Source organism: Lissotriton vulgaris, chromosome 9 (genome assembly GCF_964263255.1).
Source record: "Lissotriton vulgaris chromosome 9, aLisVul1.2, whole genome shotgun sequence".
In the NCBI taxonomy this organism is placed as follows: Eukaryota; Metazoa; Chordata; class Amphibia; order Caudata; family Salamandridae; genus Lissotriton; species Lissotriton vulgaris.
The window spans coordinates 327,349,104-327,372,439 of record NC_141697.1 but is presented as its reverse complement, the minus strand read 5'-3'; the positions used below and the strand labels follow the sequence as shown (position 1 = coordinate 327,372,439).

The window sequence follows — 23,336 nt, the reverse complement described above, 5'->3', positions numbered from 1 at the left end:
AACTGCAGCTCCCTCTTGCCTCCCAGGTTCAGGGCCCAGCCAGTGGCGTAGGAAGGGGGTGCGGTGGGTGCAGGCCGCCCAGGGTGTCATCACGGAAGGGGTTGACAAAATGGTGGAGAGCGTATGGATAAAGAAGCAGAGGGGTGTTACAAGTCCGTCTTTGCGGTGGGGTGACAAGAAATTTTCCACACCGGATGCCACCTGACCATGCTACGCCACTGGGTTCAGCTTAAAGAGCAATAGCATTTACTGGGAGAAAAAACTGCAGGGGGCTCCGTGACACAAGCACTCTGCACTTAGTACATTGAGGCTGAGTCCATGGTGCAAGCCCGTCTACCACAGGAGACAGTGTTTGAACAGGAATCGAGGCAGATTGCTTCACTGAGATGATAACTAGGGGGAAAGCAAATCAATCAGTAACAGCATGTTGTAAAACGATTAATACATCTAACATCTCTACTATGTGATGCTACGACATCATTAACCTTAGTAGTAGGTATTTTTAGTTTATGTTTGTTTTAAGTATTATAAAGTTTCACTTTGGTGCAGTCACATCACCAATTAGTGGTGATTTGTATCAGTTCATTAGACAGCAGTCCATTGAAAGCCAGGGGTACTTTCTGTATTCCATAGCTGGACCCAGCCAATGGTTGTTTTTTTCCGGTCATGTGATGCACCTGTTCTATCGGTTGGAGACGAGGATTATAGAGAGTAATATCCTGACCCTTGGCCAGAGGAGGAGAATGTGCTTATAGTTTACTGATTTCTATTAAACTGATTGTCTCAAGAAGAAAATGCTTAGCCCTTTCTTGGAACTTTCTTGTTGGCTTGTTGGCGGTCTTGTATCTCAAAGAGATGTCAAGCCCATTCAATCATCACAATTCAGAAGATTCCATATCAGTGAAGAAACCTCCAGGGAACTGTCTTCTCTAATAAGAATTGCAGGGTGAAGGTCATTCTGCCAAAGTACTGAGGAATGCTCCATATGAGGTCAGAGATTTTCAGTAATCAGGCCCCTTCAAATGAGACCATTAAAGTTTTTATTTTGACCAAGCAAAGGTGATGTGTTTCTAGTACTGAGTTTTCAGGAAGTTCAGAACTATATCTAAGAAAGCCTAAAGTACTGTGCAAAGGGAAAAATGTTACCCATTATTGGTTTTTGGAGGGTTTTATTGCTATTCTTTGCTGTTCTGAGAGTGAAGCTTACGAGAATGAAACATGTCCTTGCTGCCTGGTTCTAAAGTCTCTGCAGTTTCAGTATTATAGTAGACTTTGAAGGGATCTACAATCGCACTAGTTCATTCCATGATTATGTCTTCATTAGGGGGACGGTCTCCTAGAGGGAGTTAGTGGTGCAGGCTCTTGACCACAGCATTGATGTCCAACACAGCGACGCGGGTGGTCTCTGTATTGTGCCTGGGCTGGAATACTGAACAAGAAGTGTCAAAGAGGTGGTTGTCATGGAGGTGAGTGGCTAGGCATGTGTTTATCATCTTTTCCTTGACCTCTGCCTGGTAGGATACCAGGGAGAGTGGATGGTAGTTGGCTGGCATCTTTGAGTCTACTGAGGGTTTCTTGAGGAGGGGAAGTGCTGTGCTGTGTTTCCAGGCATGCGTGTAGGTGGCTGTGATGATTGAGTCATTAAGGATGGGGATGAGGGCTGCGCTGATGGGGTCCAGTCCTTTGATGAAGACATGGTGACGGCAGGGGTCCGAGGGTGCTCCAGAGTGTATGGACTTAATGGTTGTTGCAGTTTATTGAGTAGTGATGCTGGGCCAGGTGGTTAGAGTGGTCCTCTGGATGTTGGTTGAGATGGGCAGGAGGGCAATAAGGGTGGATGTGTCTACTTGGGACACAAAGATGCTGTCCATTCTGGTGATCTTGTTGCTGAAGAATAGGGGCAGTTGGGTCCAGAGGTCCAGAGAAGGGGTTACACTGGTGAAGCATGCTTCTGGAGAGGTGAAACTTTCATAAAGTGGAAGATTTCCTTGGCACTGTTGGTGCTATTTTGGATGCAGTCAGTAAGCGAGGAGCATTTGCTGGCTGTGATATGATGATGGTACCGTGTGTGGGTGGATCTGTAGGTGCTCTTGTCAGTGTCATCCTGACTTTGTCTCCCTGTGCGTTCAAATTGCTTGTATTGGAGCTTGGTGAGCCTGGATCTTCCGTGTACCAGCTTCCTTGTGGTTTGGTTCTCATGGCTTTGTAAACTTTGAGAGGAGCTAGGATGTCTGTGCAGGCAATAATCCAGTCATTGGAGTTAGAAATGTATTTGGGGAGGTCACTGTTGTGTTGGTGGAGTAGAAGATTGGAAGACCATGCTGCTTCAGAAATCTTGTTCCAGTGCCATTGTGAAGATTTGGCGATGGTGTTTTTTGTGGTGGTTTGGTATGAGTATGTTGGTGAGGGTGTGGTCGGACCAGGTGTTTGATGTGGGTTGTTTAGTGTGGAGTTGCTGATACTGGTGAAGATGGGGTCTAGCAGGTGGGTTTAGCCTTCCACTCACTGGGTGAGGTAGAGGTAGGATAGGTCCTCGAAGAGGCTGGTCATGTTGGGATCAGGGAGGTCCTACAGGTGGGAGTTTAGGTCAGTGAGAAAGATGAAGTTGCTCAATTCAAGCAACAGGGGGTGACGAAGTCCTCAATGGTGCTGCCGAAGTTGGTGTCTAGCCCATTAGGGTGGTAGACCAAGGAGTCACTCAGGGAGCAGTTGGGGGTGATGAGGAGTTTGAAGGTAAAGTATTTCATGTCACTGGTGGTGTTTTGTGGTGGAGCATTGGATGGGATCTTTGACGATGTTAGCCATTCCGCCACCAGGTGATTTTGTCCTGTCCTGTCTTGTGATCTTGTAACCAGGAAGAATTGCCATGACGATGCTGTGGGCCGCAAGTGAGCCAGCCAGGTTTTGTGATGAGTATTCCCAAATGTGTCTCTCATCTTCACTGTGCCACGAGATTCAAATATAGCCTCACTTAGGAGGCCCACGGTCTAAACCAGCCTGGGGTTGCTTGTTTTCCAGTCTGAAGAGGATTGGACTTGGCAGTTCAAGCTGGAATGTTCATAATGAAGCAGGACCACAACTGATTTGTATAGGACCAGTTTCTGCTTACAGTGGCATAGGAAGCAAAAGCCGGTGAGCTGGAATGCAGCCTGAGTGATCATCCACAGCTGAAAATAATTGAAGAATTCCACTCATCAGTTTGTTGTTTGTTACATCAAAATCAGGCAAGCCAAAAGGGACATTACTCAAGTACAGTTTCCAGAAAGCCTTCTTCAAAATCTATTAGATCAAATATATTGCTTGTATCTCTTAAGCATACTAAAATGGTATACAATGCGCTAGCATAAGGGTCAAGGGAACAATTAAGGAGATTATTCATTGGCTTAATTACTACAATGTTCCGTACAGGGTAAGATACAGCAGTAGTACAATAAGTAGTGAGGCAGCTATTAAAGGCCACACTGCCAACTGAACAGGAGTCCCCACGAGGCACAACGCTGGTTCTCCGATGATCTGAAACAAAAAAAACTTGCCTTAAGGCAAGCTGAGCGTAGCTGAAGCCGGAACTATGCCTCAGGGAAAAAAACACTTATGTAACCCTGCTAAAATAATATAAAAACTCCATCCTTCAGACTAAGACAGCTTATTTCTCCTCAAAGATTATGAACTCAGCTAACAAGACCAAGGATATTTTCTCTATAGTCGAGGAGCTTGCACAGCCAGATAGAGTGATGTCGAAGCTTGCCCCCTCGCAATCCCTATGTGACTCCCTTAACTCTTACTTCACTTAGAAAATTGCTACCATCAAAGCTAGTATTCCTACTCCCACACCTTTGTTCACTCCCCCATCACATGTAAAAACTCTCTCCTATTGGACCAGATCCCCCTGATCTCCAAGGAAGAGTTTTTTGTCCTACTCAAAAAAGGTAGATCAGGTTCCCCTACCGATTGCTGCTCTCCTCATATCTTACAGGAGGCTTTCCTTACTTGTCCAGACCCGCCCCTCTCATTTCTGAACAACTCTCTTAAACAAGACATTGTCCCAGACAACTTAAAAAATGCAGAAATTGTCCCGATCCTGAAGAAACCCAACTCTGACTCCTTGGTCCTTAGTCATTTCCGCCTCATCCCCTTACTCCCCCAAGTAAAATCCTAGAGGCCCATGTAGTAAACTGTCTCAGCTCATTTATTGAGCAGTCCCATTTCCCTCGACCCTCAGCAGGCAGGATTCAGACCAGCAAACTCCACAAAGTCAGTCATCCTAGCAGTCATTGACGAGCTTAGGAGAGGGGCCGCTTTTGACACTGTCGATCATGGCCTCCTGATCAACTGTGTCAGCAATGCTAGTATCCAGGGTCTGGCATTGCAGTGGATTTCCTCCTTCCTCTGCAACCGTTTTAAGGCAGTCCACCTCGCCAATTTCTCAGCCAAGAAAGTGAATTTGACCTGTGGGGTCGCCCAGGGCTCTTCCCTCTCGCCCCTTCTTTTTAACCTACACTTGCTACCTTTGATTTGGTCCTTGCACAAAAGAAGTCAAAAGATTCTACTATGCTGATGACCTCCAGTTGGTGTTTGATATTGACTCCTCTAACACTTCAGTATCCAACTCTCAATCTACTATGAGCTGTTTAAGCAAATTAATGTACGCCAACCAATTGAAACTTAACCCTGATAAAACTGAGCTGATTCTAACTGGAGGAACTGACAACTCGTAGAACTCTAACTTTTGGCCTCCTCTCCTAGGCAGTACTCCACACCCAGTAGGTTCTGTAAAGAGTCTAGGGGGTATAATTAGCAACGACTTGTCTATGTAACCCCAGATCAGTGCGGTGATCTCTGCTTGCTTTTTCCACCTACGCTGAATCTGTGAGATCTTCAGATTCCTGACTACCGAGGCCTTGAGCCTAGTCTCCTTGACCCTGATTATCTCCCGAATTGATTATGCCAACTCACTTTATGTCGGTATTCCGGCATATCAACTTCATCGTTTACAGCTGGTACAAAACCAAGCAGCCAGGCTTATCTACCATCAACCCAGACACCAACATTTCATCCCTTTGTTGAAGAGCCTCCACTGGCTTCCGATGGCGAAACGCTGTGCCTTCAAGCTGGGCTGTACCATCTTCAAAGCCCTCGCTGGGAACGGCCCAGCTTTCATCTCCTTAAGGATTCAGCGCTATACCCCCTCTCAGGAGCTACACTCCTCTCATCTGAATCTGCTTACCACCCCTGCTTTCAAAAGTAAAAAACACGGTGGTCTCAGATTCTCAGTCCTGGCCCCTCAATTCTGGAATCCACTTCCTGCTGGACTGAGGTCAGTCCCCATCTGCGCTCAGTTCAGAACACTACTCAAGACCTTGCTGGTCTCTCAGGCATACGAGTAAAGCATCTGTTGTTGTGTCACTGTCATCCCTCCCGCTCTCAGCACCATGAAACCGCTTGGTGTACGGGTGCTTAACAAATTACTTTAACATAAGATAACATAACAGCACTGGGTCGCATGAATAGTTATGAGGTCCATTCTTCTTGTGCCTCCTCAGGGTTCACCTAAAAGGAGACTCTTTTTAGTATGCCTATCTGGAAAGTGTGTGGCATTCATACACAACTGTAGGCCAATGTACTATAATGCTCATGTTTAAAGTCTTTCAGAACCCCTGAAAGGAGGCAAATATGACACAGAGCAAAAACTTGCTTTCGTCCAACGAACCCCTGTCATCTGTTAGTTAGAATCACACAGCGTTGGGAAATACCCTATGCCTTTGGGACATTTTAGACTGCAATTCAGATATTGGAATCACTGCAGAGAACGTTTGCTTTGCACTGCTGTCTCCTTCACTGGCTTAGGAACACACTGCCCCATACAATCTTACATGGCCACTTATGCTACCCATCTGGTCGAGGCAAAGAGAGGAGAGGCTGTCGCTAGTAGAGCAGCGGCTCAAAGACTAGGTTGCTGTCACGGTCCATTCCCTTCCACCTACTCTCATTTGAGATTAGGAATCCATAGGAGCACAGGCTACAGTAGCAGGGTTTGACAGAGTTGCTCGCAAACTCAATTCCAATAGAGCCTGCTCTCTTGTATGAGAAGGAAAATGTGCAGTCAAGTACCAACGCCTTAGAGTAACAGGGAGAGGGTAAAGATAGGTAAGTACTAATTTTTTTTGTATGGCCTCGGTCAGCAAAAGTCAAAGCATCTAGCACAATCTATTTGTATAAGCCTTCCTAGATGTTTAGACCTTGAAAGGTTTCTACTCCCTGCCCCTGTCCTTCTGATAAGCCTGGTTTAAAGTAACAGGGGAGGTGCCTTAAGGAGCAAGAAAACAAGGTATTGATGTTCCTTTTAGGAGAGACAGGAGAGAGCAGACCAACAAGGTTTTTTCTTTTTATGGGAGTAGCCGTGGATGTAGTCATCTCCCCCAGGTATTTCTAGGTTTGGGGATAATAGAGAGGTGTAAAGGAGTTATGAGGGTACATTAGGAGGTAGAATAAGATGTTGAGTACTTGTTAGCTGTTTGTCCTAACATTGGGGTTGTATGCGTGTCTATGATTGTGACATTTAACCAAAAATCTAAAGTAATAAAATACTTTGTAGTACACATCTTAAGGCCTTTTTTATATTGGTGGTAATAATACTCTGCCACAATGTGACAGAGTACCATTACCTCCAATGAAATGGTCAACTCACCGAATTTAGATGTTGGCGGATCATAGCTTGGCAACGGAGGAGCCTACCACATCTCTGCAAAAGACCAACCTTCTTCGATGCCCTGACGGAATAAGGGCCATCGGATAAATGATGATATGTGTACCCGCCCAATTTAGATGGGCAGACATATAGCTGTTTCTACTGCCCATTACCACCGGGAAAAACCCTAGCGGTAAGGGTAGGTAAAAAATGAAAAATGCCCCTTTCACCACAGGAGATGGTACTCCTATAGTGAGGAGTGCATTGTTTTTTTATATTAAAAAACAAAAACCTACCTTGGGTATATGTTTTATAAAAAAAAAAAATTTTTTACTTTATCGTATGGCTTTATCATGTTTGACGGAGCCATACAGCAAAGTTCCAATACATTGTGAGGAACCGCTTTGAAGGCAGTTCCTGTCAATGGGTGAAATGTCCGTCAGCCTGACGCTACGGAGGGCTGGAGGAGATGTCACGTGGATAAGGGAGAGAAATTAAAAGAAAACTATGGTGTGGCAAATAGGGGAAGGAAAAGAGATACACGAGAGGGCAAGGGGTGCAAGAAGGAGAGCCTAGGACTCCAACGAGATTAAGAGTGCATGAGCACCATTCTATTGTGATGTTAGGGAACTTTCGTTTCTGTTATCCTCCAGAGAAAGGTGGATTTTTAGGATTGTCTTTGTCTGTTGGTCCACTCCTTGGTAAAACATGTTTGTTGCCTGTAGTCATCTGCTTCTGTATTGTGCCTGGATGCTCTCTCAATGTGTTTCTCAGTGTCGGTATGACTATAATCTTTGCATTTGGATTGTCCTATGGGATTGGAATGGGTTTGTTCTTGTTAGTCGAGAGAGGGAAACTCTTTGCTCATTTTTCAGTCTTAAAAAAGCCTTGTTCAGTTCCTGTGTTTTTTATGGTCTGTAGGTTGGTCTTCTTTTTATGTTCTGTATGAGTTGGCTTAAATGAACTTTTTAAAATTACTAGCTTACTTATGCGTTTTGTGTATCGAACAATAAGCATGTTTCATATGGGCCTATTTAGAGTTATGTAAGATCTCTATCGAAAGAGTTTTAGGGATCTTCCACAGTACCAATTGTTTTAATTTTTTGGTTCCACTTTTAAAGGAGGTCCTGACAATTCGTTGTGAAGGAGCAGAGTCTTAATTTCTTTGGTGGATTATAAATTGTGGATTGGCATTGACTGCAGGAGTAAATGGAGTTTCCCAGCATCCCTACAATGACTCGTCTTGTAGTAGGGTGATAGTGGTATACACTTATGGGCCCATAATAGGCGCTGTGTTTGGAAATGGAATTAGCTTTTGGAGAAGCTGCTCAAAGGTTAATAGGGATTTAAAGAGTTTAGGGTGGTGAGAGCCTTTTTTAGCGTAATATGTGTGCACTGTGACAGATGTTCCAGTGTGTGAAACATACACTTCAAAAAGCCTACTGCTGGGCCTTATAGTACTGCAACACTCTAAATACAATTAAATCTGTGGGAGGTGTGACAGAGTAAAACCTTAGCATCAAAGCAGAACCATTTAACTGTAGAAATAAAGTGTGCAAGAATGGATTAGGGTTTCTACCTTGTATGCCATCGTTATACAGTCCACAACCCTGAGTATCCTTTGGCATACATGTTTGTATGATTCAATAATGCTCCGTTCAGACAGTCTAATGAATGGAGTCCGAAGACACGCTAGACGTCGATAGAAGACTTGGCTTTGTGATAAGGTATTTTAAACTCTCACTCACACATTCTCAAGCTTTTCTGAACTGTTAGCATCGGAATACTCTAACTAGTAGCTGTGCGCTATATAAATATTTTTGATTTGATTTGATTTGATTTTATGCTCTGGTGTGCCTAACACAACCTTGTGCTATCCACATTTCAGCATGAAGTTCAATGTTGAATCTATTTGTACATGAGAAGCGTTAATTTTTGAAGAGGTTTATTTAATGTTGGTGCCATTAACAATGAGGAGTTACTTGTTGGTAGAGCATGCGGAGACCAAGGGGGTGGCCCAAGTTCAGTGTTTCAATGGCCAAATGGCCTAACAGCAATGCGCTTTGCGTTATGAAAAACATGTAACATCATAATATATGGTTAAGAACACTCAAATGTGCATGATGTATTGCTTGATGTGAGGCGTCGAATGCAAACATAGATGGGGGATTCTGTGGATAGTCCTTTAACTAAGGAAAGTTGTTATAATGAAGAATCTGTGTCCCACTTACTTGCACTGTATTATGCGTTGTGGTCTAATTTGCTGAAAATCAATAAAATATGTTTTTTAAAAAAGCAATGCGCTTTGCGTGTATCACTAGTAACATTTTTGCAAAGTCCAAGATTTGTTGGGCAAAAATTTACAATGAAATAATGGCTAACAGTTTCAACAGTAAATTGAATAAATGGAATCATCCATGAAATAATAAGGACCCCACTGGTGTGAGACAATCTCCTGCCAGCAGTGATTCAGTCAAGCTATGCCTTGTTCCTAAGCACAGAGCATCGTTCTCATCATGTATGAAAGAGAAGCCCCTACACTTACCTGAGACATGTAATGAAACTTCCCCAGGTCTTCAAAATCAACGTCTCTTCTAAGGCCCAAAACCTCATCTACTTCTTCCCTCAAGCTGCAAAAGCAATCAGACAAGTGTCACCTTCATCCACAATTAACAAGTAAAAGGCGATTTTCTGTGTATCAGTTGTCTAATGGAATATTATTTGTTCTGAAGTTGGGCGTGAGCGGAGGCAGTTCAGGGATCCTGGGGGAGGAGATTAAGTTGGTGCCTCTGCCTTAGATTACTTGCCATTCTCTATGGTTTTGTACAAATGTCCTCATATCCCTACAGCTCTAGATATGACCTATAACATGGAACTCTGAGGAGGTATTCCATCACATAAAGCACTATGACTCATTAGTAAGCAAACTTCAACATTGTATGAAAATGGAACAGCCAATATGCTGGTCATTGCATCACATAGAATTACATTGGGAGTCACTTCATGGCAGCCACTACATCGCAAGTCATTACCTCGGGAGAATCCTTACATAACTTGTAAATCAATATCTATATCTCCTCCATAAATGTGCCAAATCCATCTGCCCCAGTCCAGTAGAGGCAGAGAGTGTCTCCATTCCCAGGTGACCCATAACAAATGCCACAAACACTGCAACTAAAGACACTCATCAAACTAAGTCATGGATACTGGCAAACATTTCTCCAGTGTTCACAATGTATGGTCTATGAAGTGACTGTAGGTCACACTGATGCCAGCAAAGTGTAGGTCGGCATGTAGGGAAAGCGGAGCATGTACATCTACTGGCTGAATTGCATAATGTTAAATCAGAAAACCTGGGATCAATGCCGGCTTCCCCCACTTGGCCAACTTGCGTGATCCTTGGTAATTATATTTTTCACTTTGCCTCAGTTTTCTTGATTATCACTTATAAATGAACCTCAAAATACAAAGGGGGGGGGGGGGGGGGACACAGAATAAATTCAATTACATATATCTCTCATGGCTAATAATAAAATCTATGCGCGTTTCGGCCTTGGGCCTTCATCAGGTAGCCATGTAATTGTGCAATCTTGTGTGTGGGTCGCACCAGAGACAGTGCTCTGAACATTCGCTCGAACTAGCAGCTGATAGCTGTGACTGGAGGGCAGGATCCTAACACTCTAGGTCAAAGTGGATAATGGGGGTGGATTCTCCCTGAATAGCAGTAATTCTTCGAAAGATGGGTCGTAGTGTGATAAACAGGATACGGCCCTGAGACCATCTCAAAAGTGTTGCACACGCTAGCCAGTTGCAGGGAAATTCATTTTCTTGCTTCTGCAAAAATTTCCGGTGGGTGTTCGTGGGTCGTGGCCTCTGTGTGTTGTGGTGAGGTATCACGCTGCGCCGTGGTTAAAGATCACTGCGCAGTCCGCGTACGTCATGGATGGAGCGTCAGTAAAGTAAACACCAGCCTAGCGCTGCTTTTGACCAGGGGGCCGCCTGCAAAGGTCAGGAGGGCTGCAAGTGGCCCCCACGCCGTACTTTGAGTTTCACTACTCCAAGTAATGCTGCTGGTGTTTAATTAGTGCTCACTGACCCAAACAATAGTCTTGTTCATGGTAACCGTCATCTTGGCTCTGCATCGTATACAAACCATGTGTTTGATAACGTGCAACAGAAAATGAGACCTGACTGGAACGTGAATTAATGATTAAACATCAGAAACACACAATAGACCAACAATTTTGTATGTTGAGAAATAATCTGTCTTGGCCACAATATCAAACCTAAAAAAGTTGGAAGAGGAGAAGGGATTCGTGATCAAACACTTTGATAAAGGTGAGAATGTAATGATATGGCCCAGAAATGATTTTGTAGAAGAAGCATACAGACACCGTGACGATGATCAATGTTATACAAAGTTGGATAAGAAATATAATTTGATTGTAAGATATCATGACATGTTAACATTTTGGAGGGATGAGAGTCTGTTAGAGCAGTAAATACACTTATATCCTAAAAAAGAAAAATGCAGGATGCCCACCTTCTACCAAAGGTTCACAAGAACCCCAGGTATCCATCAGGGAGACCTATTGTCTCCTCAACGCTGTGAATGGCTGGCCAGTGGCTGGTGCACAAGTGTTGAAACAGAGTGTTAGGCCTTTGGCCAGGCCTTCTTTTTCTCAAAAATATGGATCGTGCACAGGATGTGAGAATCTTTGACAAGCTTCACACCCTTAAGTTTGTCTCAACGTCGCAAACAAGATTTCGGCCTCACAAATCCACGACACATAAAATGGCAGTGTGGGACTGCGGTACCAGGACCAGTACAGTAGTTCCCAGCAGCTGCCATTTTAGGCGTTGGGGATTCTTGAGTCTGAAAACCGACTCACAAACCCATGACTTTTTGTGCTTAAAAAAATAATAAAATACATAAACATAATAGGGCCCGTTGGGGGTCTCCCCCACTGTGGCCAGGGGTCTAGGTGTGGCTACCCTGCATCCTTACAGGCATTTTATTGTCATATGTGCAGGACACAGTGACTGTAACCAAGTCAGGTTATGGCAGCTGCAAGAGATTTTTTTCTTCTGTGGTAGGTCTCGTACCGTGGATCCAAAAAGATAACAGGAGAAAGCACTCCAATCAGCTTCTTTTTTTTTTATTAACTGATTCATGAGTTATTTGCAAGTCCCAAACAGCTGAGATATACAAAAGTGTTACCCTTTTAAAACCTGCCACTTACGGCACTTCCGTACACAGTCTTGTTGCCTCACTCACCTCACTACATTGACTATATCTCACCCTTTCTCCATGCACAAGTTATACCCTTGCATGTTACATTACTTATACTATGCGAAATCATAGCATTCATAACAGCACTTGTTACATCTTATTTAACATAATTTGTCATAACACAGTGCATGGTACATTGATGAGTTATAGTTAATATAGTGTGGCTTGTGAGGCAACAAGACTATGTTCGGAGGTGTGCGACTTATATTAAATTGAAGGTGGTGCGTAAATTTGAAATTTAAGTTATAACTGATGGTGGGTAAATTCTAAATTTAAGTTATAACTATAACTTTAGAATTTCTAAAGTTTGGATATTTTAAGTTGGGTTTGTATAGAAAGAATAAATAAAGTTTTACTAAGAGTAACTTAGCTTTAACCTTTGGTTTTCCATTGAATTTAAATGGTTTGTAAGTTTTAATAAAAATGTGTTTCAAATCAAAATGTAGAGTGTCATTTAGTTGAGTGTTGTTAAGTAAAGTGTCATAGAGTATAGCGGAGGACATTGTTATAGAATGAAGTATCACATGCAGTAGTGTTGTACAATGGAATAGAGAGGAGTGGAGTGGTGTGGTGTGGTGTAGTGTGCAGTGGAGTAAAGTGTTATACAGTGACGTATAGTGTGGTGGAGTATCATGGAGTGGAGTGGTGTATTGTATAGTGGAGGATCTTGAATAGTGGTTTCTACACTAGTTTGTAGCACAGTTTGACTATGTTCCGCATTCAGCGCTTCGCTGCGTTCAGGGTTACGCTCTTAAATATAGGTAACTGGTAGGTTTTATTGTTGTTCACTACCTATGACCACTTTCTTAAAGTGGAAATAGCTAGATAAATGTGTCTATAATTTTCTATATATTCTTCCAGGAAGACCTACAATTTTTTAGTAGCACAATCATTTGTAGGTATTACTGAGGTACTCCGTAGACTTTTTTGTGCATATTTAAATATCGTACAAATAGAAAATACACTGTACAAAACTAGATTTGTAAAATATAGTATTTAAAACTAGAACATTTACAAAAAAATTGAATTTGAATTTTTAGTTATTTGTAAAGCGCGCATTCACTGAGCAGTTTCTTGGCGCTATAGGATTTCAGGACTGAGGAGGACAGCAGGGACTATGGACTGAAGGCTTGCTGGAATAGGAAGGTTTTTAGAGCTTTACGAAACTCCAAGTAGGAGGGGGAGTGTTGGACTTAGCCCTTAAGGCAGGTTCACCCCTAATCTTTTTGCTTTAGATCTGTGATCTGTGTGGATGATTTTCTGGTCTGTGCGCACTTTTTCTCTGTGTCCCAGAGTAAAGTGCGTGCATGTAGTTAGGCTGGCCTGCTCTCCCATAGGGATGCATGGGGAATGTCTGTGTCCCTAGTAGTTCCTGATGTGTGGGGAGTGCATGCTCGAATTTGGTATGTACGTGTTCGTGGGAATGAATGCTTTGCAATGGTGTATGTGGCATGTGTGTGTCATGAGTAGAAATGCCATTTCTAGTACTTGGCATATTACTGTAAAATATGCCTGCAGTGTGATTGGCTGGAGCTGGCTGGTGAGCCTGGCTCCAGGAAGGCTGGATGGGTCTGCCCGGGGGTGAGTGTGAGATTAGCATGTTGATGGCTTGGGAGGAGTGCACCTGGTCCCTGATGGGCCTGGACTTTCCCCAGACAATGCTGGCTCCACCCCCTGTAGTGCGACTGATGGCCCTAGCCCTGCCAGTGAATAGAGAGGGTGGTTGAGGTAAACAGAGTACTTCAGAACCAGCTGCGACTGGTTTTACCCCACCCTGCACCCTGAGACAAAGGGGTTTTTCTGTATAGGAAGGGGCTGTGTCCCCATACAATTTGTCCTGTCTTTGGTTTTCTTCCAGGATCTTGCCAGAGGGGGCTGCTGCTGCTGCTGGGGCCAAGAGGACCGCCACTTGGCTGTCTCCCTGCCTGGAGACCCAGTGTGCTGGCTCTGGCCCTGCCTTGCCCCTCTGCCTGCCTCCAGACCCTGCTGGAGCTTTCCTGTGCCTGGAGGCGCCCTGACTTTGATTTATAGCGCTAGGCACGCTTTATTTCCCTTGAAGCGCCGAGCGCGCTTCCCTTGGCGCTTGAGAGCGCTGTGCCTCGACCTTCAGCGCTTGGGAGCTCTTTATTTGCATTGCCGGTGCCCACCCGGCATCAGAGCCGATTTTCCCGATTTTGGGGAAGCGAGTGCCCACCTCGCTTTATTTTTAATTTGAGCGCCGGTGCCCACCCGGCATTGCCAAGAAATTACCGCCGCAGCCCGGGAGCACTGGAAGCTGTTGCCGGGCCTCCCGCCTCCTGACCCCTAGGGCCGCGCTGCCATTGGCGGCCCCGGCGGAAGTCAGGCGGCGTGCAGGAGAGACAGGTCCAGGCGGGAGCGTGAGAGGAGCAGCCGGCTCCGTCCTCGAGGCTCCCCGAGTGAAGGAGAGCCCCGCGCCAGCCGCCGAGGAGACGCCTCCAGCCGCCAGACCCGGTGAGTGCCTGCAGAGGAGAGGGGCGTCGGGACACATTGTCGGTGTCCGCCCCTCCCCCGTAGCGCGATCTAGCGCGCACTGCTGTATGAAGCCCGAGGGCTTCAGGGGGCATTTTTCTTGGATGCAGAGTCCCCCGTGAGGGACTCCAACGCCCCCCCCATTTGTGCTGTGAGAGCCACGAGGCTCTGAGGGGCCATTCTGTTCTTTAGAGTCCCGAGTGGCTCAGGGCATTTCCTTCCACAAGCCCAGCGAGGCTCATTGCCCACATCGTAGTGAGAGCCCTGAGAGAGGCTCTGGGGCATTTTCCATGATTTAGAGCGCTGAGCTCTAATTTGCACCTTTGCTTTGCGAGCCCTGAGAGGCTCTAGGGGGACACAGGCAGCTAGTTGGTTGTAGCCCCGAGGCTCCCACACTGTGTCGCCCCACCTTGTTCTTGAGCCCTCCTGGCTCCAACGTTGCCCTAACTTTTCCTGCATCAGTTGCCCAGCACTTTGTGGGCAACTGCTACGTTTAGGTTTGTGTGCTGTGCTGCCTGCGCAGCTTCCCTGACACTGAGACTCGGGGCATTCCGCCGCTTTCGAGGCCAGTTGGCCTGAGGGACATTGTGAGTGTTGTGCTATGTGCACCCCGCGCATTGTAATTTCTGTGTATGTGATTCTTGCGCAAAATGTTCTAATCTGCACCTCTGTGTTTATTACCTCATGTGCAATTGTTGACGTCCCTCTTCATGTTTATCCCCTTTGCTAAATGTGACCTGCATAGAGGATTGTTGATGTCCCATTTTATGTTTATCCACTTTGCTAAGAGTGACCTGCCTAGTGGATTGTTGACGTCCCATTTTATGTTTAGGTTTCCTTCCCTTTGCTAAGAGTGAATTGCTTAGGTGTTGGTATTCCTTCCTTAGGTCCTGATGAGAAGGTCCTAGTTACCTGCGTGATTTCCTACAGTGTTTTTGGGTTGCGTAGGAGGTCTTTACTCTGTTCCAGTGATTACTGGATGTGTGTTGCATTTACAATTTTGGTGCTAATCATTCTAATGTTTATGTCCTAAGTGTGTACCTACCAGTATTACTTTCTGACAAGTGCCTACCCCTGACAGTGGTCCATGTGGCCCTGTCCTGTACATAATTCCCCTTGTAAATTTTGCCCGTGCCCCTGGCACATTGTAAAGTTTGTGTGTTATCTAATGTGTTTTGTTTACTATAAATACAAAGGCTATTTTTTATATATATCCTTGTGTGGAGTTTTCCTTTGTGGTGGGCCTTGGGTATTGTTGCTGGGGTGCATGCGCAAATACTTAACTCATACCTCCTCCAAGTTTAGCCTAGACTGCTCGCGCCACGCTACCTAGAGGGTGAGCGGGGGTTACCTTGGTGTGCGACTCTCTTGCCCTGACCTTAGAAATGGTGATCCCTGACTGACCTCGACGCGAGTCTTGGCCGGCCAGGGTCCCGTTTCTAACATTGGCGGCAAGCGGTGAGGATGAGGATTTGTGTTTGCGCTGTACCACAGTGGCGACAGGCCACACTTCAAAGCTCTGCATTTTTTAGATAACCGCATTTTGGGGATTATTGTTTTTTAGGGAAGTTCAGTTTTGCTTCTCCTGAAAGGAGTCACTTTGTATTTTGTCCAGTACCTTGTTCCCCGCCCTGCTCCCAGAGTTTGGTACCTGTGTCGCTAGTGGTCAGGTTGAGAAAATCAGGGGTGGTAGAAACTGCCTTACCAGTCCGGGGGGAGGGTTGTGTGTGAATGAGTGTGTGTTACGCTGGACAGTGGAGTGCAAGTTCTGAGATAGGAATCTTGCTGAATTTTGTGATTGTATTCTCCTGTTTAGCTCAGACCCCCAGGTTCCCTGTGTCAAACTTTTCCTGAGAACGTCCGCCAAAATGGAGCCAGTTTTTGATCTCTGTAGTCTGTTTAGGTACAGTAGATTAGAGCTGGTCAGATTCTGCGAAAAGGGAGGCATAGAGGTGAGTGAGTTGATTACTCAGTCCCAGCTTAGGGACAGCCTGATCCAATGGCAAAAGGAGCAGTGGGATCTCGAGCACAGTGAGAGAGATAGGGCCCGGGCCGCACGCCATGAGGGTGGTGAGTCTGTGGGGAGCCCTGAAGATTCTGTTGATGAATGTGAGTTGGATGGTGATGACAGTGGATGGATGTCAGCAGAGAGTGAGGACCCCATAGATAGGGAGTCCCTTGCTGGGTCCAGTGACAGTACCAGCGCCCCATCCCTTTCCCTGTCCCCAGAGGAGTGGTTGGATAGGAAGGAAGAGAGGGCCTTGTTCAGGGAGAAGGTAGCCCAAGAGAGTAGGTTACCCCCTGAGTGCATGTGTAATTGTCTGGATTCCCCAGGGAGGGTGGAGTCCAGTGGTGGCAGCTTTTTAAGTGTTAGTGTAGACAGTCCCACTCCCAGTTCCCCGAGTATGGTACCGGGTTCCCCCGCAGAGGAGTTCGGGTTGAAGTTCAGGAGACTGAGGAAACTGCCTCATCAGTCTTGGGAAGACTTTGAAGATGAGTGTTGTGGAGCACTGTTTGATTGGGGAAAAGGCTCACGTGAATGACAAGTCTGGCGGATTGTTTAGCATGGTTGTCACAGAGCACCTGCTCAGTTATTGTGTGCCAGAGTTGCGCCAGCACCTGTTGAAGTTTGGATCGTTTATTGCATGTGAGCTTGCAGCGGAAGCAGACCGATGGGAAGGTGCAAGAGGTTCCTTAGCGCCGCTAGTGAGTGATTCCAATAATAGTGGGTCAGGTTTTCTCCAACCCAGCGTGGTGGAGGAGGGTGAGAGTAGCCCAGCTAGGTCTCAGTATAGTGAGGAGGGTGTAGGGGCTTGCTGTCTGTCTCAGTGGAGCGGAAGTGAGTGTGAGACCGAGAGTCCCCAGATGCCCGAAGCCCTGCCTCAGAGCCTGGATGGTTTCTTTAGGGAACACCAGGGTGAGGACCTATGCTTTCCTGTTAGTCCACTTGAGGGAGATCTCCTAGTGTGTGGGGGACCTGGAGCATCTGTGAGCGGAGCTTCTGTAGTTGTGGAGTCTGGCAGTACTGCTCCAGGAGGGAGAGTACAGGAGTCCAGTGAAAAGAGTGATTGGGGAGTGACCTGTGAGTCCTCAGAAGTCCTGGAGTGCCAGGCAGTGATTCCACCAAAGGTTTTAGACCGGAGGTTGGAGGTCCAGGTTCAGGGTTTGCCTGACCTGAAGGGTGGGAGTACTGTAAGCAGTGTCCGAACCAGTTCTTTCTCCAGAGGTACCGCCCCGGTTGGGAGGGAGCAGGACTCTGGAAGGGGGTGCAGAGGGTGGGAAAGCCCATCTCTGACCCCGGTACCACCAGAGGGGTTAAACCCTAGGTTGGGAGAGTGGTGTTTAGAGGGCACCCCTCGCAGGAGGCGGAGGAACCCTAGGAGAAGAGGTAAGGGGAGGAGAGCCTTCCCTGAGACTCCTGGTCCACCTAAGGTTGTAGACCCTAGGCCGGAGAACGAGAGGCAGTCTAGCCCTGTCTTGCAGACAGGAAGAGTGGAGCATGGCTGTTATGTGCCAGGGGTTACTACCCCCCCACTTGGTGAGTTGGCAGGAACCAGTGGCACCTGGGTGGCCTAGGGCCTGGTCCTCGCCGAGGGCAGCTGGAGAGTACCAGTGGGGTAATCCAGTGAGTCCCTACCATAGTTTTAGAAAGAACCCCAGGGGTTCACAGTGGCGTAAAACAGGAGGGTGTCCCTGCAGTTGCGGGCCCGCGTCCGTGTTTTATTGCCCCAAGCAGGGAAGTCCATCACGGTGGTGATTGGTCTGCCCTGCGTTTTGGCTGGAAGGGGGTTGTGTTGGACTTGGCCCTTAAGGCAGGTTCACCCCTAATCTTTTTGCTTTAGATCTGTGATCTGTGTGGATGATTTTCTGGTCTGTGCGCACTTTTTCTCTGTGTCCCAGAGTAAAGTGCGTGCATGTAGTTAGGCTGGCCTGCTCTCCCATAGGGATGCATGGGGAATGTCTGTGTCCCTAGTAGTTCCTGATGTGTGGGGAGTGCATGCTCGAATTTGGTATGTACGTGTTCGTGGGAATGAATGCTTTGCAATGGTGTATGTGGCATGTGTGTGTCATGAGTAGAAATGCCATTTCTAGTACTTGGCATATTACTGTAAAATATGCCTGCAGTGTGATTGGCTGGAGCTGGCTGGTGAGCCTGGCTCCAGGAAGGCTGGATGGGTCTGCCCGGTGGTGAGTGTGAGATTAGCATGTTGATGGCTTGGGAGGAGTGCACCTGGTCCCTGATGGGCCTGGACTTTCCCCAGACAATGCTGGCTCCACCCCCTGTAGTGCGACTGATGGCCCTAGCCCTGCCAGTGAATAGAGAGGGTGGTTGAGGTAAACAGAGTACTTCAGAACCAGCTGCGACTGGTTTTCCCCCCACCCTGCACCCTGAGACAAAGGGGTTTTTCTGTATAAGAAGGGGCTGTGTCCCCATACAATTTGTCCTGTCTTTGGTTTTCTTCCAGGATCTTGCCAGAGGGGGCTGCTGCTGCTGCTGGGGCCAAGAGGACAGCCACTTGGCTGTCTCCCTGCCTGGAGACCCAGTGTGCTGGCTCTGGCCCTGCCTTGCCCCTCTGCCTGCCTCCAGACCCTGCTGGAGCTTTCCTGTGCCTGGAGGCGCCCTGACTTTGATTTATAGCGCTAGGCGCGCTTTATTTCCCTTGAAGCGCCGAGCGCGCTTCCCTTGGCGCTTGAGAGCGCTGTGCCTCGACCTTCAGCGCTTGGGAGCGCTTTATTTGCATTGCCGGTGCCCACCCGGCATCAGAGCCGATTTTGCTGATTTTTGGGAAGCGAGTGCCCACCTCGCTTTATTTTTAATTTGAGCGCCGGTGCCCACCCGGCATTGCCAAGAAATTACCGCCGCAGCCCGGGAGCACTGGAAGCTGTTGCAGGGCCGCTGCCTTCCGCGACCCGGAAGTCCCGCCTCCTGACCCCTAGGGCTGCGCTGCCATTGGCGGCCCCGGCGGAAGTCAGGCGGCGTGCAGGAGAGACAGGTCCAGGAGGGAGCGCGAGAGGAGCAGCCGGCTCCGTCCTCGAGGCTCCCCGAGTGAAGGAGAGCCCCGCGCCGGCCGCCGAGGAGACGCCTCCAGGCGCCAGACCCGGTGAGTGCCTGCAGAGGAGAGGGGCGTCGGGACACATTGTCGGTGTCCGCCCCTCCCCCGTAGCGCGATCTTGCGCGCACTGCTGTATGAAGCCCGAGGGCTTCAGGGGGCATTTTTCTTGGATGCAGAGTCCCCCGTGAGGGACTCCAACGCCCCCCCCCATTTGTGCTGTGAGAGCCACGAGGCTCTGAGGGGCCATTCTGTTCTTTAGAGTCCCGAGTGGCTCAGGGCATTTCCTTCCACGAGCCCAGCGAGGCTCATTGCCCACATCGTAGTGAGAGCCCTGAGAGAGGCTCTGGGGCATTTTCCATGATTTAGAGCGCTGAGCTCTAATTTGCACCTTTGCTTTGCGAGCCCTGAGAGGCTCTAGGGGGACACAGGCAGCTAGTTGGTTGTAGCCCCGAGGCTCCCACACTGTGTCTCCCCACCTTGTTCTTGAGCCCTCCTGGCTCCAACGTTGCCCTAACTTTTCCTGCATCAGTTGCCCAGCACTTTGTGGGCAACTGCTACGTTTAGGTTTGTGTGCTGTGCTGCCTGCGCAGCTTCCCTAACACTGAGACTCGGGGCATTCCGCCCCTTTCGAGACCAGTTGGCCTGAGGGACATTGTGAGTGTTGTGCTATGTGCACCCCGCGCATTGTAATTTCTGTGTATGTGATTCTTGCGCAAAATGTTCTAATCTGCACCTCTGTGTTTATTACCTCATGTGCAATTGTTGACGTCCCTCTTCATGTTTATCCCTTTTGCTAAATGTGACCTGCATAGAGGATTGTTGATATCCCATTTTATGTTTATCCACTTTGCTAAGAGTGACCTGCCTAGTGGATTGTTGACGTCCCATTTTATGTTTAGGTTTCCTTCCCTTTGCTAAGAGTGAATTGCTTAGGTGTTGGTATTCCTTCCTTAGGTCCTGATGAGAAGGTCCTAGTTACCTGCGTGATTTCCTACAGTATTTTAGGGTTGCGTAGGAGGTCTTTACTCTGTTCCAGTGATTACTGGATGTGTGTTGCATTTACAATTTTGGTGCTAATCATTCTAATGTTTATGTCCTAAGTGTGTACCTACCAGTATTACTTTCTGACAAGTGCCTACCCCTGACAGTGGTCCATGTGGCCCTGTCCTGTACATAATTCCCCTTGTAAATTTTGCCCGTGCCCCTGGCACATTGTAAAGTTTGTGTGTTATCTAATGTGTTTTGTTTACTATAAATACAAAGGCTATTTTTTATATATATATCCTTGTGTGGAGTTTTCCTTTGTGGTGGGCCTTGGGTATTGTTGCTGGGGTGCGTGCGCAAATACTTAACTCATACCGCCTCCAAGTTTAGCCTAGACTGCTCGCGCCACTTTACCTAGAGGGTGAGCGGGGGTTACCTTGGTGTGTGACTCCCTTGCCCTGACCTTAGAAATGGTGATCCCTGACTGACCTCGACGCGAGTCTTGGCCGGCCAGGGTCCCGTTTCTAACAGGGAGGATCTGAGGGGAAGGGGAAGGGAGTTCCAAAAGGTAGGTGCGAGTACTGAAAATTTCTGACCTCCGGAACGTTTTTTCTTGAACCGGGGAATGACTAACAAAGATTTGGCCGCGGAACGTAGGTCTCTAGCAGGGCAGTAGTTGATGATGGCGGAATTGATGAACGCAGGGTCAGTGCCTGCCCGGGCATGGAAGGTAAGGCAGCCAAGTTTGAAAAGGGCTCTTTGTTTGATTGGTAGCCAATGAAGGGTAATGAGGAGGGGGGAGGAGTGGTGATATTTCGGTAGGCCATACACCAGGCGAGCTGCCTGGTTCTGCACCGTCTGAAGACGTTGAAGTGCATAGGCGGGGAGGCCATTGAAAATGATGTTCCCGTAGTCGATCTTGGATAAGACCATGGCCATCACAATCAGCTTGAGTGCTGAGGGAGAGAAAAACCAGGACACTTTCCTGATGATACGTAAGGTGAAAAAACAAGAAGAAACAATAGTGCTAATATGGGTGTGAAGTGTCAGATGGTGGTTGAGCATGATTCCAAGGGTCTTTACAGAATGGGAAGGAGTGGGAGGGGGACCAAAGGAAGAGGGCCAAAAGGAAGGTGACAAGGGATTGCCGCCACCTCCAGTCAGAATCAGCTCTGTTTTATCCGGGTTGAGTTTGAGATGGTTTGCATTCATCCAAGCCCGGATAAACAGCAGGACAGACTGGAAGCGGGAGGCTCCTAGAGAGGGGTCGGAAAAATTGAAAATGAGTTGGAGGTCGTCAGCATAATTGTAAACTGTGACCTCCATTTGTTGAAGTGCAAAAAGGAGAGGAAAAATATAAAGATTAAATAAAAGAGGGGAAAGAGAAGAGCCCTGGGGAACCCCGCATTTCACCCTACTAGGTGGGGCCGAAAATTCGGCAAGGTGGACCGCCTGAGTGCGCCCCTCCAGAAAGGATCCAATCCAGGTAAGAGCCTGGTCCCCTATGCCCGCCGCCCTGACACGGGATAGGAGGATGGAGTGGTCCACCGTGTCGAAGGCGGCGGACAGATTGAGGAGGACCAGGGCCTGGGGGATGTTGGTGTCGAGTCCCTCCCTGAGCTGGTCCATGACTGAGATGACCACCTTCTCAGTGGAGTGACGGGGGCGGAAGCCCGCCTGGCAGGGTGCGCGATAGTTGCTGCTCTCTATAAAGGAGCTAAGTGCCTGGGTGACGTGGGACTCTGCTACTTTTCCCAGATAAGGGAGGAGGGAAATGGGGCGGTAGTTAGCAGGGAGAGAAGGGTCGGCTCCTGGTTTTTTTAATATGGGGAGAATAGTCGCAGTCTTGAAGGGGGCCGGAACAATGCCGGAGGTAAAACAATTGTTCAGAAGGGCAATGGCAGGGGAGGGGCATGCAGAGAAGAGCTGACAAAGAATACGTACTGGGCCAATATCGGCTGGAGAGCCCGACTTAACACGCCTAAGTAGCAAAAGCATAGATTCTCTCGTGAGTGGGGGGATAGTGGTAAAAGACCGGTTATTGTCAGGGGGTTGGGGGGGAGAAAAAGTGGGGGGGGAGGGGGAATGTTGGCTTTGATGAGGGCGATCTTGTAAATAAAGAACTCGTTGAGCGAGTCACATAAAGCCTGGGAGGGGCGGATCTTGGGTGAGGTTCTGTCTGAGGATGCCAGTTCGTGAACGGTGGAGAAAATCTCAAGAGATTGACATTCGGCTGCTAAGATGCGCCCCGAAAAGTACTCGGTCTTGGCTGTTAGAATGGCAGTTTTATATTCTTTGAGCACAGTGGTAAAATGCTGTCTGTGGACGGGACAATATGCTCTTCTCCAAGCTCGTTCGGCCTGCCTTGTTTGTTGGCAATGTGAGTGCGATTGATGGTGGTACGCTTCAGAGGGGCCACCGGATCGCAAGTGTTAGTAAGCCACTGATCTAGTGTGGCGGCCTGGGAGCAAGGGTCCGAGCCCAGAAGGTCTGGGCAGGTGGCAGCTAGCGAGTTGCAGAGAGAAGGAATATCGACTTTGTGCCAGTTCCTAGCCCAGATGTTTTTGGGAAGAGGGGGGATATTGTATGGCTCAGGTCCAAGGAGAAGGTAAGCAGGGAATGATCCGACCAGGAGCAGGGCGAGATGGTAGGAATGGACATTGGGATGTTAAGTGACCAGATCTGATCTAGGGTGTGACCCCGGATGTGGGTGGGGCCTTGGACGTGTTGAGTAAAATTGAGACTGAGGAGCAGTTGGGTGAAGTCTTTAAAGGCGAGGTCCTCAGCAGGATCAGTGGGCCAATAGTTAAAATCGCCCAAAACAAGGACG

General features: G+C 47.7%; 1 protein-coding gene across 1 annotated transcript in view; it reads right to left on the bottom strand.

Annotated features, from left to right (window-relative positions):
- LOC147690066 (cholesterol 24-hydroxylase-like) overlaps window positions 1–23,336 on the bottom strand; it is a 223,272-nt gene that overhangs the window by 17,881 nt on the left and 182,055 nt on the right. Inside the window, exon 11 of the mRNA XM_086937628.1 lies at window positions 9,231–9,315. Coding sequence (XP_086793754.1) covers window positions 9,231–9,315 — 85 coding nt within the window. The remainder of the gene's footprint in view (window positions 1–9,230; window positions 9,316–23,336) is intronic.